Raw genomic sequence first — 18,277 nt, 5'->3', positions numbered from 1 at the left:
GGTAGAGGGGTCGCCCCTTGATGCTCACAGCCCATCACTTCTTCTTCTTCCCTTTTCCTTTTTTACTTCCCTCTCCTTGCTGAAGATTTGGGTCATCACCTTCTGTTTTCTGTGTTCTGGTTTTTAGCTTAGGTATCATTTCTGCTGCATACAACATTACTGACTTACGTGATGGGAACTGCCCCAGACAGAGGCTGCCATCTTCCTGCTTCAGCTGGACTCGAACTCTGCCTCTGTATTGAACATCACGATTCCATTCCCTAGAGTACATCTTATTTTTCTCGATAACTGCTTTAAGTCCAACTGCTGAGCATACATCCTGAATCTCGGTAGCTGTAGGATTTTCAACAGCCTTACTTATTGGGATCCGCCTCCCCTCTGCGATGGTTTTCTTATTATTTAAATAAGCGGGGTAGATACAAATAAACCTGTCTTGGTCTGCCGGGGAGCGGGCGGCTGCGCAAGCCATATCCACACAGGCTCAGGCCGCGCAGACTAGGTAACACAAACCGGAAGTCCCGGCGCTCCCTGTCCCGTTGCTTTAGACTACACGTCTGCTCCTGTAGGCCCATTGTGCTTGGCTTAAAGCCTGCTGAAGGGATAAAGACAAAATTTAGCCAGCTCTGCATGTGTCCATCCATGGAAACAGGGTCAGGTTTAGCCAAAATGGAGACAGTGTGCTCTTCTTTCAAGGAGAGTCGTCCTAGTGGTCCTGTGCAGTCACTGAGCGCTGAGCACTTCGTATTTATGCAGCTACTGCAATAAATGGCCCCAACACTGAGCTCCATGCAAAACCAAGCCTTTGGAGCCATTGACTCGCTCCAAATTGAGCTCCCACATAAGGAGCGGTAAGGTGAGCTTTGAAGCCCAGACTCTATCCTGTTCTGTCTACAGTGCCAAAGCTCTTAACTGCTCCCCCTCAGTGATCTGCATGCCTGTAATCCTACCACTCTGGGAGGCTGAGGCAGGAATATCCAAATTTGAGCCCAGCCTGGGGAACTGATAGATTTATCCAGGCTATCTCAAAGTAAAAATAAAAATAGGGCTGAAGATGAAAATTTGAATACAGAAAGACAGTATCACAAAGAGGGTATCTAAATTGCACATGTGCGCGCGCACACACCCACACACACACACGAAGAAAAACATTCAACTTCATTAATCCTGACTTGTGGGAGAAATGATGCCTGAGATGCAGGCTTGAGAGCTCCTGAAATGGGGGAGACTGGCGAAGCTTTACCAGGAAGCAGAGCCACACCAGCTCCCCCAGGCTGCTGGCAGGCACCTGTGCGGCCACGGCCACACTGGCCAACAGCGAGGCTCAACGACTAAGTCGCACATGTTCTCTATGACCCTGCAACTCTGCTTCTAGGCTGACGCCAAGCTTTGCGATAGTCACAGAAGTTTTGTTTGTTAGATGCATGATCCAAAAGGTCTTGGATGCCCATTAACAACAGAATGTGTGGGGTTGGTGAGATGGCTCAGTGGTCTAAAGCACCTACCTAGAACAAGCTAAGCAAAGCACAGGGACCGCGGTTCAATCCCCCAGCACCACATGCCAGCCAGCCGCGCCCCCTGGTGGGCTGAGCTGGCCACACACACACACACACACACACACACAAATAAAATTTAAAAAAACAACAGACTGTGTAAGTACTCCAGAAGGAAAGGGTGACTTTAACTCACTCTGAATGGCTTCGCTCTGGGTGGGTTCTCAACTTACTGTTGCAGAAAAGCCTTGCAGAAGGCGCTGAGATGTAGGTAAACAGTTGGAACTGTAGTCCAGATTCATAAGTGAAATAAATCTGGCTCACATGTGTAAACATTGTATTGTCTTCCTAGGGTGAGACGTGAAAGAGTGAGTGAGATCCCAAATGTACAATAGATATTGTGCAATGGGAAAAAATTGTTCCAAAGGAAAGAGAAACTGGGATGGGGGAAGCAAGAAAAGGGAAAAGAAAAAAACCTATATACGTATGATTGCTAAAATAGTTACACTACTGGTTGCTCTTGGTTCATTGCCAAGAAAGGTTTGTGTTAATATTTTCTGGACAATTAATTACCCATATCTTGTACTTTGAGTAATTTAAGGGTAACCGTATATAATTGTTATTCTCTGATTATCTTTTTTTTTTTTTTTTTTGGTAGAACTGGGGATTGAACTCAGATCCTTCCATTTGCCAGTCAAGCGCTTATCCTACTGAGCCATCTCCCCAGCACCTCTCTGATTATCTTGCTTTGAGATTTTTAGGTTTTCTTCTCTTTAAAATATATATATATTTTTTTTATTTAAGGGAAGGGTCTACAAGGTGTTCAGGGTCTCGCTACTAGATCAGACTCGTAGTGATCTGCCTGTTTACAGCCTCCCAAGAGCTGCAATTACAGGCTCCCCCCCCCCCAAGTATCAACTGTGGTCTAAGTGCGCCCCAGGGTGGGCCTGTCAAGGCAGTCCTAGCAGGCCCGGGTATCAAACCCCCAGCCCCTAGGCCTGCTTGCAGGCACAGTTGCTTTTCAATAAATACTTATTTGTTGAAGGAGGACAAGGCAGTGAGGGGCACAGGCAGTTTTATTAGACAAAATAATAAAAGGTGCCCCCTCAAGGGCAAAAGGTGCCAGCCTTGGGGCAGGGGGAGGTGCAGGGGGCGAGGGGAGGTGCCAGGGGTCTGGTGCACCCTGGAGGTCTGGGATGTTTCTCTTTTGAGTTGTTTACCTAGTGTCTGTCAGAGGATCCACTGTTGGGCATAAATTAACTACCAACTAGATTAACATACAGACTGCATGGTGTGCTTGAAGTTTAGTCCTGTGGTACCTGAGTAACAGCTGGATCTTGGAGAATGGAAGTCATCGCAATCTGTGGGTTTGTGGTATGGAACACGGGCCCAATGTACATGGCATCTTTAAGACTCTTCAGGGCCGGTGTGGTGGTGCACGCCTGTAATCCCAGCCACCTGTAATCCCAGCCCTGGGGAGGCTGAAAACAGGTGGATCACTAGAGTCCAAGCTGCGAAGTGAGACACTGTACCAAATACACAAAATTTTAAAAAACAAAACTAGCCTTGTCCCTTTGTTGACAGGTACACCTGCTCTTCTCCATCAGAGCTGTGTCTTTTGGGGGCTGGATCTGAAGTCCCTTTGCATTTCTTTCTAGCTCAGCCTGTTACGTCAGTCTATACTGAGTCTCCGTTTTGACATCTGAAAAATGGGAGCACAAGATTGTTTTGCAGAGTAAGGTTTTTTAAAGTTTCTTTGTGTGTGCGTGCAAACTCAGGGTAAATTGTACAGCTCCCTACAAAGTTCCTTTATTAGTATCACTCTAGGACTTTTCGTTTCTTCTCTTCCTTTTTAAATTTTTTAAGGAAAAATTTTAATGTGTTTGGTACAGGGTCTCACTGTGCAGCTCCGACTGGTAGTGATCCTCCTGTTTTCAGCCTCCCCCAGGGATGGGATTACAGACATGTGCCACTACACTCAGACCTGATCACTGACTCAGTACGCCCGAGGGCAGCACGCTGTACAGAATCAAAGCCCAGACTGGACTTGCCTAAGCAGACACTTAGTCTGCTGAGCTATCTCACCAGCCCTCTCCTCTGCCTTCTTTGTCCAACTGAGAGTCTGCTCCCAGTTGAGCGTCAGATCTGTCCAAGCTGAAGATCTGTCCAAGCCGGGAGCGGTCACACATGCCTACAATCCTAGCACTGGGGAAACTGAGGCAGGAGGATCTCCGAGAGTTCCAGGCTAGCCTTGGCTACCTAGTGAGTTAAAGGAAGCTTGAACTACATAGTGAGATCCTGTCTTAAAGAAAGAAAGAAAAAAAAGAAAAGCAAGCAAGCAAGCAAGCCGGAGAGATAGCTCAGCGATCTAAGCGCCCTGGGTGTGCAGAGCCGGCCACGGAGACGGCGTGGTGGCGCACAACTGTAATCCAAGGCTGGGACGGAAGGATCAGTACGAGTCCGACCTACGTAGCCAGACCCTGAACCAAATACCTAAAAATGAAATAAACAAATAAAATAAAATAAAGTCCGTCCAAATCAGAGTGAAGCTTTGCGTTCCCGCCGGGTGTCTAAACGAACCAATCGGGTTGATCGGAGAGTGGCGGACACGACATTTGGGGATAGCCTGTGATGAATCTAGCACCATCCTCTGTCCTGGCAGTTAGGTTTCTCCAGGCTCACACCTCAGCTTTCTGACCTTGAAGGAAGGCTCCATACTCTTCTCGTCCCTGTTTCCCTCCTCGATTCCTGGACTCCAAAAGGGGGTGACGGTCGAGGGCCGGAAGTGTGCGCCGCGATGACGGGTCCCCCGCGCCCCGCCGCCGGAAGTGGCTGCTGCTAGAAGAGGGTTCCGCAGGGTTGGTGATGGCGGCGATACCCCCCGACACCTGGCAGCCGCCCAACGTTTTCTTGGAGACCAGGTGAGGGGGGCTGACGTGCGGGGCCGGGCCGGCGGGGGGACGCGGGGCCCGGCATCCTCGCGGCTTCGTTCCGGCGCGCTGCCCCGCGGGGCCGTTGTCCACGTGGGCCGGCAGCCCGGGACGGCTGGGGGGGCTCGCCGCCTGCCGCGGCGGTCCTTCGCTCCGCGAACGCGGGGTCCGAGGCCGCACGCGGTGTCGCGGGTGCGTCGCAGGTCGCTGTGCAATTGCAGGAAAGCTCCCCAGACTCGTGGAGTAGCGATAGAATCGAGGACCCTCTTGCGGGGGACGTGCCGCTGACCCGCGCGGTCGCCTAATTTATTAATCGTTCTCGCAGCTTGATAAGGTCTTAGCACGGAGGTTCTTAATGGTTTGACCAAAGTTGCGTGGCTGGTGAGTGGAGGGAGCCCTTTCGGGAGCAGGGTCAGTCTGCCTCGCGCGCAAGCCCCCTCGCTCACCCCCTCACCTCTGCAATTGAGCTTCCTTTTCTTTTCTTTTTTTTTCCTTTCTTTCTTTCTTTCTTTCTTTCTTTCTTTCTTTCTTTCTTTTTTCTTTCTTTTCTTTCTTTTTTTCTTTTTTTCTTTTTTTTCGTTCTTTTTGAAACGGGGTCTGGCTGTAGGGTTCAGCCTGGCCTTCAGCTCACTTTGTAGCCCAGGTGACAATGATCCTGCAGCCTCAGCCTCCTGTAAATTGGTCTTCCTAAAGCAGGGCGGTCAGTGGGCTCTGCTCAAGAACCTAAAATGACTTGTTGGTGCTATAATGGTATACTATTAAGGCGGGGTGTAGTGGCGCACACCTGTAACCGCAGCACTCGGGAGGTTGAGGCAGGAGGATCCTGTCATCCTGAACAGCATAGCAAGACCCTGTCTCAATAGAAAAATAAATAAATTCTGTAATACAAACAGTATAATGTCAAAATTTTGTCATTTGGGTTGGTTTCTCTCCCCCTCCCCCTCCTTCCCTCTCTCACTCCTCCTTCCCTCTCTCCCTTCCTCCCTTCTCCCCTTCTCTCCCTCTCTCCATCTCTTCTCTCCCTGCCTTCCTCCTCTCTCTTTCTGGTCTTCCCCTGCTGCTTTTCAGTCAGAGCGCAGTTCTCGCTGTTTCTGCTCCCTAGCCATCTTCCTCCTTGCTTTTTTTTTTCTTTGTATTTTAATAAGGATCTACAGGGTCTCACTATGTAGATCACACTGGTAGTAATCTGCCTGTGTTCAGCCTCCCAAGAGCTGGGATTATAGGTGCCTGCTGCCACATCCAGTCTCACTGGCCCGCTCAGCTGTGGGGCTGGCATGGTATGCTGGGGATCGAACCCTAGCTCCTGCATCTGCCTATGTAGGTGCTTTAATCCGCTGAGCTATTTGACCGGCCCCCTCCTCACTTTTTTTTTTTTCCAAAATTTTATTGATAAACAGCAATGAGACAGTTTCAAATCAAATCGGAAGTACAATTTCAACAAATAACACACTGCATATATTCTTCTTAGTAGTTAATTGCTGTACAAGATGCAGACTTGAGATCCTATTTACAAACACCATTAGAACAAATCATTCTATTCATTAAGAGAATGTAACTATATATCTATCCTAACCACTTTGAATACACAGATACAAAATGGACATTCACTGGTATACCCTATTTTTTCTAAGTTCCGTTTTTGAATATTATAGGTGTGTAAACTCAGCAAAATATTCTAAAAGAGTCCAGTAGCCCATAATAGCATTGGGTCTTCTGTTTAACTGGCAATGTCAGAAATTATTGACCTGAGTTCCCCACAGCTCAACATAACAGCATGGCTTTACTTCCTATATTCCTCACTTTTTTATATGGCAAAATTCTGCCCCTTCAGTTCTCTTCCATCCTGGGGAATTAAGCTCACAGTGAGCTTGAGGCCAACCTGAGCTGCATAGTGAGACCTTGTCTCAAAAAACAAAGCATGAGAGAACCACAGCAGTCCCTGACATCCTTCGTGACCTTGGCTGTGACCCAGCGGTGCTGTCCTCTGCCCACAGCATGGGAGTCATTGTGCTCGAGCTGTACTGGGAGCACGCGCCCAAGACCTGTAAGAACTTCGCGGAGTTGGCCCGGCGCGGTTATTACAATGGCACCAAGTTCCACAGAATCATCAAGGACTTCATGATCCAGGGAGGTGACCCGACGGGGACAGGTACGTCCTGCTGTCTCTTAACTGTGTGCTGAGGTGGCTACAGCATCCTTTCCCACACCTATAATCAAGTCTGGGTGACTTGATTCTGGTGGCAGTCCCTGCCTGCTGCAAGCACACAGGAAGTGACCACAAATGAATCCTGACTCCTTGCTTGATAGGTTTTCATGAATTTAATGCTTGGTTTACTGAGAGCAAATAATGTATGCCAGCATGGTAGTGATGTGTAATACTTTAACTAGAAGTAGGAAAAATACTACCTTTTTTGTGTGTGTGGCTGGCTCAGCCCGCCCTGGGGGTGGGGCGGGTGCAGCATGTGGTGCTGGGGATGGAGCCAGGGTCCCTGCACTTGCCTAAGCAGGCACTGTAGGCCACTGAGCTGTCTCGCTGGCCCTTACCAATGTTTGTGAAAAATAAAATATTTTTATTTATTTATTTACTTGTAACAGGGTCCTGCCACACAGCTGAACCTTAGTGATCCTCCGGCCTCAGTGTCCCCAGTGCTGGCATTACAGGCATGTGCCACCACACCTGGCTGGGGCCTGCACTGTTTGCAGTACTGGGGATCTGACCTGGGTTCCTGCGTTTGCCAGGCAGGCGCTTAGACCACAGAGCTATCTTCCCAGCCCCAAGAAGAATAAAATATTGAATACTAACGCTGAACATAGTAGTGCACATTTGTAATCCCAGCACTCTGTGCAGCTGCGGCAGGAGATTCATAAATTCAAGGCTAGCCCAGGCAATTTAGCAAAAATAAAAGTTAAAGAAGGGCTAGAGACATAGCTCCATGTGAAACCCTCAGTTCAATCTCGTTTCCACCAAAAACAAACAGTACCAAAACCCAAACACAAATATCGTGCACTTGCTTTGTGTGTGTGTTTTCTAAGCTCTAGGGATACAGTTAGGAAGAGAGACAGAATTGCCATGTGCTGAAGTTGGGGTAGGGGATGTAGTTCAGTGCGAAGATCAGAGAAGCCCTCTCTGAGATGTTGCAGAGTTCTAGATATTTCTAGGGCGAAACTTGTGGAGGGGGTTTTGTACTGAACTCAAGACCTTGGGCTTTCCAGGCAGGTGCTGGGCGGCTGAGCTCCATCCCGGCCCCTAGGGCAGACCTTGGGCTAAGGGGACTAGGCAGGGGCCTGTATAGACCGACTGTGGTGGGTGGGGACTTCGGGTTTTACTGAGTGAAAGTAAAGCCCTTGTTGAGTAGAGGAGGACCAGTGCTGTATGAAGATTTCTCTTGCTGCTGCTGGAGGATGAGCAGAGTTGAGGTCAAGAGTGGGTCCTGAAGGGACCAGGGAGATAGCTCAGTAGAATAAGCGCTTCCCTGGCAAGTGCAAGGGTCTGAGTTCAATCCCTGGTTCCACAAAAAAAAAAAAAAAAAAAAAAAAAAGGTGGGTCCTGGGGTAGGCCAGGAACCTCCTTGGCCATCCAGTCTGGAGATGATGGAATCAGACTGGGCTGGGAATGGGAAGTGGTGAGGAGAGACTGTGTCCTGGTTCTGCCTGGCAGAGTCGTCGCCCAGGACTGCCATGGATTGGACAGTGGAGAGGTAGAAGTGTTCAGGGCGAAAGGGTCTCCTAGAGGCAGGAGGTTGGGAACTCAGATGGCCCGGTCATGTGTGAAATCCTGTATCTAGGAAGATGTGCTAAGCAGTAGCCGGATGGGAACGTGGAGCTGCAGCATGGCAGCCAAGGGGGGATCTTCCTGTACTGCACAGGTGGGCTTCGCTAGTGAAACTGCTGGGACGATGTTCAAGAGCCCTTGCTTCTCAGTTGGCTTTTTCTCTAGTTCCTGCTCTTTTGGCTTCAGACAAGCATAGCGAGCTGGGCATGGTGGTGCATACCTTAGAGGCTGAGGCAGGAGGATCGTTGCAAGTTCCAGACCAGTTTAGGGTACAAAGTGAGCTCAAGACCAGTCTGAACTGCATAGCAAAACCCTTTCTCAAAAAAATCCAGAAAAGGGCTGGTGAGATGGCTCAGTGGTCTAAAGCACCTACTTCGAACAAGCCCCAGCACCACATGCCAGCCAGCCCCGCCCCCTGGTGGGCTGAGCTGGGCTTGCACATGCGCGCGCACGCGCGCGCGCACACACACACACACACACACACACACACATCAATAAAATTTTTTTAAAAAATTAAAAAAAAAAATCCAGAAAAAAACCCATAGATATCTCTTTTGGGGAATCTTTCCTTGCTATGTTTTGGTCATTCTCGGGTTTTTGGGTTTTGGTTTATTATTCTGTTTTTGTGGTACTGAGGGTGACCCCAGGGCCTTCCTACTGAGCTGCATCCTGGGACCTTTCCTATTTTCTATTTTGAGCAGGGTCTTAAGTCATTCAGCTGCCCATGCTGGCTTGCATCTGTGATCTTCCTGCCTCAGCCTTCCACAGGGCTGGGATTAGAGGCATGTGCCTTCTGGCTCACCACGGCTGACTTCTCAGCCGTCCTTTATGGCCAGAAGTTTCTTTCATGTCTATGGACATATTTCAGAATGGAAGATACACAAAATATGGGTGAAAACCACCCAGAAACCTATCTTCTAAAGTTTCCTAACCGCAGATGGCTTATCCTGCGACCTCCAACTTCTCGGAAACGGCAGCCTTAATGTGTGGTAGTCCTCATTCTGGCTGTCTTAGTCCCCAGAGACCTAGCTAAGTGGATGGATAGATAACTGCTCGATGGAAGTGATCAAAGGCATAAGATATATTGCAAGTATTATTGTTGTAAAATAAAAGTTATATTTAGCTTTGACAGAAAAACTGACTACCTGCCGATGGTGAGGCAGTTAGCACTTTTTTACACATTCTAACCCCATCCTGATTTTTTCTTTTTGTGGTACTGGGGATGAAATCCAGGTCTTCTTCCCACATGCTGGCTAACGCTCCACCACTGAGCAGTAACCCTGGCCCCATTTTTGTCGTTAGTTTTTTCTATTTCTATTTTCTTTCTTTCCTTTCCTTTTTTTTTTTTTTTTTCTGTTAGTTTACAGCTCTGGAGATTGAATCCAGGACCGCCTTGCTCTGACCTACACCCCCTGCCTTTTTGAATTTCTTATTTTGAGACAGGGTCTCCTTAAGTGGCCCAACCTGGCCTCCAACTTGCAGTCCCCCTGCCTCAGCCTCTCAGGGTTACACTGTGGCATGTGCCATCACACCTGGCATTTGTTCTTTTTTTTTTTGAAATGAGGTGCTAGGCAGCGTGGGCGGGCTGTGAACTCACTGTGTAGCTCAGGCTGGCTGTGAACTCACTGTGTAGCTCAGGCGGGCTGTGAACTCAAAGGGTCCTCCCACCCCAGCCTCCGGAGTGCTAGAGCTACAGGCGTGTGTGCTACCACACTCGGCAATTTCGTGGGTTTTGTTTTGCACTCCTAACCCAGCCTCGCCCTCGGGTCCCTAAGTGCGGGAAGGCAGGACTTCCTGGGGTGTGCGTTGGTGCTCTGCTCCAGCCCTGCGTTTCTGCCGCTGCCTTTACACTTGGAAGTGGCCTCGCCAGAGTCTCACTCGTCCTCTCAGACGAGCTCAGACAGTTCTGCTCCAGCAGCTCCTGGTTCTAAGCATGGTTTTGGGAAGTGCCGTGATCAGGTTGAGTCTTTCCTTCAATTTAGGGACATTTTTAAAAATTGTTGTTTCTGAAGATTTTCTCTGGTTATCCATATTAGATTTTCTGTTTCCGAAACTGATCTTCGTTTGTCTCGTCCCTTTGCTTCCCTGTCATCACATTTCTTCTGACTGGGGCAAGATGAGTTCCCCCTGTCTTTTTTTGCCTTCATTGAAGTCCTCGCAGCCCTCCCTCCTGCCTTACTCAAGTTTTCGCTCCTGTCTAGTCTGCTTTGTGTTGCTCTAACCTATTTGTTAGCTCTGTTGGTGTCACGTGGCTCTCAGTTGATGTCCTTAGCTCTGCATCTTTTCACCTTATTCCCTGATTTATTATCTTGCCTTTTAGCGTTCATTTCAGTAGTGTCTCATCTCTGCCGATTCATTTGTCTGGAGCCTTAGGGAAGTCACAGCTTGGGTTGTGCTTCCCTAGACTGAGTGCAGTTTGTCTTGGTTTGTGGCAGAGTTGCACTGTGTAGTGCAGCCTGCCTTGAATTCACTGTGTAGCCCAGGCTACCCTTAAACTCTAAGCGGTCCTTCTGCCTTGGCCTCCTGACTGCTGGGATTGCAGGCACCAGACTGAGTTCTTGAGGTCTGCTTTCTCCCTCCCCGCTCTCTGCCAGGCACAGGGTCGTCACGGCCCATGTCACTCTCACCTCTGTGGGCCCATTGTGTCCCCATCAAAGGCAGGATTACTTTTTCTCCATTTTATTCCAGCCTGATCTTTCCTTGGCAGATTCTTCTAAAATTTTTAGAATGGTTGATCCTGTGAAACTTTGGCTTTAAAGTCATTGTTTTCCTTGCATACTGGGGGAGGCACCAGGGGGAGGCAAGGTTGAGTCCTGCATCACCCACTGATCAGAAGTTCCGCCCATACTTTTTTTGTATTTTAGGACAGAGTGTATAGGGTCTCACTGTGTAGAATGGACTTGTAGTGATCTTCCTGTGTTTAGCTTCCCAAGGGATTACACGCATGTGCCACCGTGCCCTGTCTCAATCACTGGCTCAGCACAACTGGGGGCGGGGCTGTCATGGCAGGCCTGGGGATTGAACTCCTGGCCCCTGCATCTGCCTAAGCAGGCACTTTAATTCGCTGAGCTATTTGGCTGGCCCTCTGCCCAGACTTCCGGGCCACTTCTGGCTTCTTGGCTCCCTTGCTGTCACGCAGGGAACTGTCTGTTGCTGGTGTCTCTGGTGAGCTGAGAAGCTAGGACTGGAGGGAAGCGCCCCAGGCGTGAGCTGTCCTTTTGCCATCCTTCCTAGTGTCCCATTTCCATGTTACAACTGTGATGAAGCCAAGTGACCCCAAAGGTTTCCAGATAACTGTGTCTGGCCAGGAATGAGACACTGAGCGGTCTGGATGAGGAGGTGAGCCAGGGAGCTGCTCTGTGCCAGCGCAGGTGCGCATGTGTGGCATCCTGCGTGCCCCCGTGAGCGTCTGTGCCAGTCCATGCCACTGTGCCTCGGGCCAGCGCTCTGGAGCTGTTCCTTCTGTGGACATCCTGATGGCTTTCCAGATCTTTCTCGGGGCCGGGGAGATAGCTCAGTGGAATGATCCTGAGTTCAATCCCTGGTACCGCAAAAAAAAAAACCAAAACAAAAAAACCAACAGATCTTTCTCAGTTCATGGACTATCAACTTGTGCTTCATCTAATTTCTAGTCTTTTTTTTTTTTTTTTTTTTTTTTTGGCAGAACCAAGGTTTGAACTCAGGCCCTTGTGCTTGCCAGGCAAGTGCTTATTCTACTGAGCCATCTCTCTGGCCCCTCTAGTCTTTTTTTTTTCTTTCTTTTTGAGACAAGGTCTTGCTATGCAGTTCAGGCTGGCCTTGAGTGCACTTCATAGCCCAGGCTGGTCTTGAACTTGGAAGGATCCTCTTGCCTCAACCTCCAGAGTGCTGGAATTATAGGTGTGCACCACTACACCTGGTTCCTTTTTTTTTTTTTTTTTTTTTTTTTTTTTCATGAGATAGAGTCTTGCTCTGTAGCCCAGGCTGATCTCAAACTTGAATTGATTCTCTTGCCTCAGCCTCCTGAGTGCTGGGATTACATATGTGTCATTACACTGGGCTCTGACCCATTTTTGTACAGTTGTCCATTTCAAAATAACTCCATGCTAGCTCCTTCCTTAGCCTTCATGTGTCTTTGATTGTTTCTGCTAACCTCTTCCTCTTCTTCCCTGAAGGCTTGGCACCCTGTTGAGTTCTTCCTGCTGTCTGCTGCTTGCACTTGGCCTTGCTGGCAGGAGCAATCCAAAAGGAGCAGAGACTCAGGGAGCCATGGCTTGCGTGTTCGGTGTCTTAGTGACAGGAGGGTGACCAGTGGTGCATGTCAGGAAGGGCATCTGGTGGAAAGTGCTGGACGTGATCCCCCCCCGCCCCCCGCGTTACTGGAGATTGAACTCAGGACCTTGCGCTTGCCAGGCAAGCACTTATTCTACTGAGCTATCTCCCCAGCCCAGGATGTGATCTTCTGGAAGCTTCCTTTTTCTCAGTGAAAATAAGAAACAGAAGTTGCCCTCAGCCAGGGCATTGAGCTTGGGGATGGGACTGGAATAAACCCTGGTGGCACAGGTGCTACTTGCAGAGACTTAGGCTCACCACACCAAGACCACGTGCGTTTGCTGCGTGTCACGCGCCCCTGGCTGCCAAGCATGCTGTCATGCATCCCGGGAAGTGTCTGACAGTTAGGCAGGCAGTAGCCATGCAGTAGGAACTGTAATCCAGGTCTTAGAGCCCAGGGCCTGTGAGAAAGCGAAGCCCCAGGAGCCCCACCATGTCCCTAGCACATTGGTCCCTGGAAGTCTTCCTGCAGGGTTACATGGGGTTTGTCAGTCCGACACATAAGGCTTAGCCTGGTAGCAGCACCTGGAGGCGGGTGTGTCCAGGCTGGCGCTGTCTCTCCACTGCTCATCCCAGCCTGTGGCTTTGGTCTCAGACTGTGACTGGCTGTGGGGCAACAGCTGCTGCTTCTGGTGTGGCCTCGCTTTCAGAGCAGGCAATGGGGAAGGAGTTGTGTAACCAAGCAGCGCGTTCATCAGCGCATTCATCTCCTGCTCTCAGGAGAGCGCCTCAGAAATCCCAGCAGACTTCCCTTTATTTTCCTGAGTCAGAACTGGGCCACTGGCTGCAAACAAATGGAACTAACTGCTCAGTTGCTGCCTGTGTCTCAGAGGCCCAGGCGGCTGTGGAGATGGCAGCTAGGGGCGGCAGGGGCCAGGCAGCCCTGGTGTCTGGTGGAGGCTCACTGGCCAGGAGAGAGGCTCCAATTGATCAGAGTCTTTGGGGTCAGAGCATTCCCTGGGTGGAGTTTCTGGTGGCCTTGGGGTTCCTGCTACCTGGGGCTGCCTGTTAATCTGGTCCCAGGGGTGGGTGGGATGGGCAGCACCTGGTGTGGTGGTGGTGTATGGCCACCCTGCCTGTCCTGGCCACCCTGCCCCTTTCATGTTCATTGTTGAGAGATTTCCAGATGGTTCATAGTTGAGAGATTTCCTCCAAGGAGGAAGAGACATCAGAGGACCAGAGATAGGTTTTTCTTTTTAAGAAAACAGATTCACTGCCAAAATTACCATGCACTAAAAGAAGTTGTCCAGGATAAAGAATCTGCAAAAGTTAACTAACAAAGGATCAACATACAAAAGCCAGTAAGCTAGAAAATATGTGAACACAACAGAGGGAAACAACATGTGGGTCAACAGGAGGGAGGCTGCAGGTGGCGCCCAGCTGGGCCTAGTCTCCTGGGGAGGCAGCAGTGTGCTTGTCACAGGGCAGTGCACAACAGCCAGCACCCAGGAGACCCCATGTCCAGCCACACAGGCAAGGCCAGGACAGTGTGACAGCCACAGAGCTGTGGGGACAGAGCAGAGCCCACGCCCAGGCCCCATGGGTACTCAAAAGCTAACTGCAGGGGTGGGGAAGCCTGATTCCATCACGGAATGCAAGGCAACTTGCAGACACAACACATGCAGAGGAAAATGCACAGGAAGAGGAAGCCTGGCCAGGGTAGGGGTTGCCTGGGATGGAAATGTGATCATCCGGGGGTGGGGGGGGGGCTTGTTTGTCCCATTACTCTGTTCTTTGTCTGTGCCCCTGGTCTCCTGCATTGGGTAAGGCTTTCAGAGAGCTCAGGAGAGGTAGAGAACCTGGAAACCCCGGGCTCAGGCAGCAGTCTCAGTCTGTCCTGGACCAGTGCCCCGCCCCGTCTGCTTTCTATCTAGACCCTGGTATCTGTCACCTCTTCTCCTTGGCCACCCTCCCACAGCCAGTCTGGATTGCGATTATTTGTCTTGCCAACACTTTGCTGAGCAGGGTCACAGAAAGAACAAGAGTGCTGTGAGCAGATGGGAGCTGGTGGCACAGGGGCCTCTGTGCCTTTTCCTGCAGCTCTCCTGTGACTCCTCACCGCCCTGTCCTGTGGTCTCCTGTTTGTGGCCACAGCCAAGGGAAGGCTTTGACCTCCAAGAGGGCAGAGGCCTGAGCGTTTGCTGGGCAGCACTCAGTTGGGGCCCTCACCATCCACAGCCCTCGCTGGCCTGCCTTCTGCCCCTGTGCTGTGGGAGGCCGGGCGGGACCCCGAGGTGCTGTTGGGCATGCTGTGGGGCTCACCAATAGCTCCTCTGTTCCAGAGGCTGGGAGCTACGCACCTGCTTGCTTCCTCCCGCTCCTCTCTGCTAGAGGGCGAGGTTTCTGCTGGACGGGCTGTGACGTGCCACGGTGGGCAGCCTGAAAGGCGAAGAAAGGGCTTTTGTTGTGCACCTATTACATGGGAAATACAGAGATCCTTTCTTGGGCCTTGTCTTGGTCCAGGAAGTTTTTATGTGTAATCCCATGGAAAAGTTATTGGAAGGGGCTGGGGAGATGGCTCAGTAGAATAAGTGCTTGCCTGGCAAGCGCAAGGGCTTGAGTTCAATCCCCAGTAAAGGAAAGAAAAAAAAAAGTTATTGGAATTCTAATAAAGTAATTCCAATCTACCACTTGCAGTGCAACATGTGGTGAGAATAAAGACACTAGGGCATGTTCATACTTGTGGGGAACCAAGGGGTCCTGAGTCCGGCCACAGAGATGCTGTCCGGACAGAGGTCTCCTCCCAGGGCTGACTGTGGGGTTTTACTAATTCACTAAGAAGGGAGTAGCTCAGGGATGTGTGACTGAGAGGGGCGGGAAGCCGGTGAGTGCTGTGAGCTGGGCGAGGTAGGAGGCCTGCGTTCGCCTCTGCCACACGTGTGCAGGGAGAGGGAGAAGGCTCTGCAGACCGTGATCTGCACGACACAGCGGAAGTCCGAGCTAACGTTTTAGGGTGTGTGCCTCAGCGCCGATGTGTGATCTTTTATGCCCTGGGAAGTCATAGCCTCTTTAACTCCCAACAGACAGCGTGCAGCATGGGACTCCTTCCCACCCCACTCACACTTGTTTTTTGTTTTTGGAATTATGAGGCAGGACGACACTGCCCTGTCACGTTGCTGCACAGATGTGTCCATCAGCACCTTGCTGGACCGATTTGCATTGCTTAAAGCCAGTTGAAGGGATAAGAAAAAGTTTTGGCCAGTTCTGTATATGTGAATCCGTGGAAACGGCTGAGCTTAGCCACAGTGGGGATACTTGCCCTACTTTCAAGGAGAGTCCTGTGCTGTGTGTGCCCAGGGACCTAGCATGGAGGCGACGCTTTCCGGGGGAGCGTGCGCATCTGGGAGGCTGTGGCTGCCTGGCAGGTGGCGCTCTCAGGTGGATCGTGTTCACGGTGCACCTGGCAGTGTCACCCTGGCGTCAGCTGTGCAAGGCCAGTGTGTGAGCCAGGTGTGCTCTCCTGTGGGAGCCCACGGGTAGCTTACTGCTGGGGCTCTGGGGCTGACTGCGCACAGCAGAGCGCAGCTGGGGCCCGAGCCCGAGTGGCCACGGCTGCTGGAGCACTCCTGTACCCCACCCCTGCGCCATGCCTGTTCTCAGTGGCGGCTGCTGTCACCTTCGCCCTGCCTCAGCAGTCACCTCCCACTGCCCATGGTTGCCCTCAAGCTGGGCGTGGGCCCAATGTAGGTGCGTCTTGTGTAGTCCTTGGCTGGGATGGGTTTCCACTCCATCATTGCCGGTCCTTGGACGACAACGCTGGTGTCTGGCTGGGTCCCTCGGGATTTGCAGGCAGATCTGAGGGAAGGGAAGAGTGCTCACCCGCCCATCGGCAGTCTCTGCTGGGTGCAGGGCTAGGGCTTGGCGGCTCCTGCTAACATACTCGTGATGATGTGAGAAGCTGAGACAGCGGCTTCCAGGGGGTCCTCTGTTCTGTATCATTTTGATAGTAAACCTGTATTAATGTATCAAGCTGTTGTATCAACCTGAATGGAGCCGGCCCTGGCGGTTCACAGCTCGCTTCTGCAGTGTGGTCTGTCCAGCAGGGCAGGCACGTTCTCTGCCTCTCCCTTTCCTGCACCCTGAGAATGTCCGGCCCCACAGGTGCTGGGCACACAGCAGGGCACGGGCCTGGCTGGCTCAGTTCCCGTCTCTGATCGCAGGTCGTGGCGGCGCGTCCATCTACGGCAAACAGTTTGAGGATGAGCTCCACCCTGACCTCAAGTTCACTGGTGAGTGTGAGGGGTGGGGTGAGGTGGGGGTGGGGGTGGACAGCTGACTCCTGGCTGGGATTCAGGGTGGACCAGACACCGTGGCAGGGTGCCAGGGTGCTGCCAGCCGTGGCGCCACTGGAGCCCTGGAACAGGAGCTGACATAGTGCCTCTTGCTGGGTCTTGTGCAGCTCTGAGTACCACCCTGGGGTTCTGCACTCAGCGAATGTCACGAAGCCAAGGATGTCAACAGAGTCCTCACAGAGCCTATGGGTGTTGGAGGGAATGGATGACATGGGCCAGTGGTTGGGGGGCCTCGGGGACTCGCTGGGAGTCGATGGGACCCAAGGTTATGGAGCAGTGCAGTGTTTACCCGTGTGCAGGACAAAGGGGGCACTCCCCACAGCCGCACCTGCGAAGACCATGACTGCTTCACACACACGGTGCGGTGCCTGGGCTGGAGCTGCACATCACTCATGCTCTCCCTCTCCCCCTTCTCCCCCAGGGGCTGGAATCCTCGCAATGGCCAACGCAGGACCGGACACCAATGGCAGCCAGTTCTTTGTGACCCTCGCCCCCACACAGTGGCTCGATGGCAAGCACACCATCTTTGGCCGAGTGTGCCAGGGCATCGGCATGGTGAACCGTGTGGGGATGGTGGAGACCAACTCCCAGGACTGCCCTGTGGACGATGTGAAGATCATCAAGGCATACCCTTCCGGGTAGACCGTCGGCTTCCCACCAGCCAAGTGACGCTGACTTTGGCCCCTCTCGCCAGTGCACCCCGCGGGGTCCTGGGAGGGCCGAGACAGGAGTGCATTTACCCAGATGTGTCTTTCTCTCCCCAGGGTCTGGGTGGGTCTCGGTGGTACTCACTTTGGTGACCTGACCCTGTCCTTCCCACGTGCTCTGCACTGATGTACACGGATCGAAAGGGTGCAGCCCGGCCCTTCACACATTCCTATTCTGGCCCACCCTCAGGATCTAGCGTCACCCGCCCCAGAGTCCCAAGCAAGCGTGGCTGCGGCCCGTCACCTCTGCACACCACCCAGTCTCTGCCACTGGTGCTTCCAGGGAATGTGAATGCTCTTGCTATATTTTCCCTCAAAACCAGAACATCAGCACTGCTGCTGTGACACGTAGACACCTCACGTAAAGCCACATTGAAGTTTTGCCAAGTGAAAACTGCATCCAGCAATTTCTAAGAAGGTGTCTAGGGAATGATAATGCGTGGTGATGGAGGCTGGAACTTACCAGAGGGAAGCGGAGGCGTTGACTCTTTCTTGCCCGGGGACGTAGAAACCTCCAGAACTCAGGGCAGACTGTGCCCCTCCTCAGAAGCAGCCTTGCAAGGAGAGGCACTGCGCAGCTCTCTAATTAGGACTGCAGAGAAGTCACTTAAGAGAGTTTTATACTTTTTTGAAAAATCTTAATGGGGAGGGAGGAAGGGTGAGGAAGGAGTTCATTCCTTTGTAATACACAGAGTCATCAAAATAAAGTGCCGTCCCCTGATGGTTGAAATGACTGCTGTGGTCAGATTTTAATTGCTTTTTTGGTATTTTTGAG

General features: G+C 51.4%; 1 protein-coding gene, 1 long non-coding RNA gene and 1 pseudogene across 4 annotated transcripts; 1 reads left to right on the top strand and 2 right to left on the bottom strand.

Annotated features, from left to right (window-relative positions):
• Positions 1-22: 22 nt before the first annotated feature.
• On the bottom strand, positions 23-515 carry LOC101591426 (annotated as a pseudogene). Its single transcript, XR_002822477.1, has one exon. The product of XR_002822477.1 is annotated as a signal recognition particle 19 kDa protein pseudogene (transcript).
• A 2,081-nt stretch (positions 516-2,596) lies between these two features.
• On the bottom strand, positions 2,597-4,273 carry LOC111817898. The gene is made up of 3 exons (XR_002821999.1): positions 4,189-4,273; positions 3,047-3,192; positions 2,597-2,971 (listed from the first exon to the last, which is right to left on the bottom strand). It is a non-coding gene; the product is annotated as an uncharacterized LOC111817898 (long non-coding RNA).
• Positions 4,274-4,275: 2 nt separating this feature from the next.
• Ppil1 (peptidylprolyl isomerase like 1) lies at positions 4,276-18,236 on the top strand. Of its 2 annotated transcripts, none has more exons than XM_004624172.2 (4): positions 4,276-4,411; positions 6,415-6,569; positions 16,664-16,732; positions 17,217-18,236. In XM_004624172.2, exons 1-4 carry the CDS (start codon positions 4,356-4,358, stop codon positions 17,435-17,437), a joined length of 501 nt encoding a protein of 166 aa, XP_004624229.1. In that variant the 5' UTR covers positions 4,276-4,355; the 3' UTR covers positions 17,438-18,236. The 2 variants fall into 2 exon arrangements, with proteins under 2 accessions (XP_004624229.1, XP_023576010.1); XM_023720242.1 differs by lacking the exon at positions 4,276-4,411 and adding an exon at positions 4,578-4,801.
• The last annotated feature ends 41 nt before the right edge of the window (positions 18,237-18,277 follow it).

The sequence above is a fragment of the Octodon degus genome, unplaced genomic scaffold (assembly GCF_000260255.1).
Source record: "Octodon degus isolate 3935 unplaced genomic scaffold, OctDeg1.0 scaffold00005, whole genome shotgun sequence".
Lineage (NCBI taxonomy): Eukaryota > Metazoa > Chordata > Mammalia > Rodentia > Octodontidae > Octodon > Octodon degus.
The sequence above is the reverse complement of the archived record's forward strand: the minus strand, read 5'-3'. Positions and strand labels throughout refer to the sequence as shown.

Excerpts from the sequence above, each read along its gene's own strand:
- Ppil1 (XM_004624172.2), top strand. The coding sequence starts at position 4,356 with ATGGCGGCGATACCCCCCGACACCTGGCAGCCGCCCAACGTTTTCTTG. Across the intron at positions 4,412-6,414 it reads AACGTTTTCTTGGAGACCAG|CATGGGAGTCATTGTGCTCG; the intron begins GTGAGGGGGGCT and ends CTCTGCCCACAG. Across the intron at positions 6,570-16,663 it reads AGGTGACCCGACGGGGACAG|GTCGTGGCGGCGCGTCCATC; the intron begins GTACGTCCTGCT and ends CTCTGATCGCAG.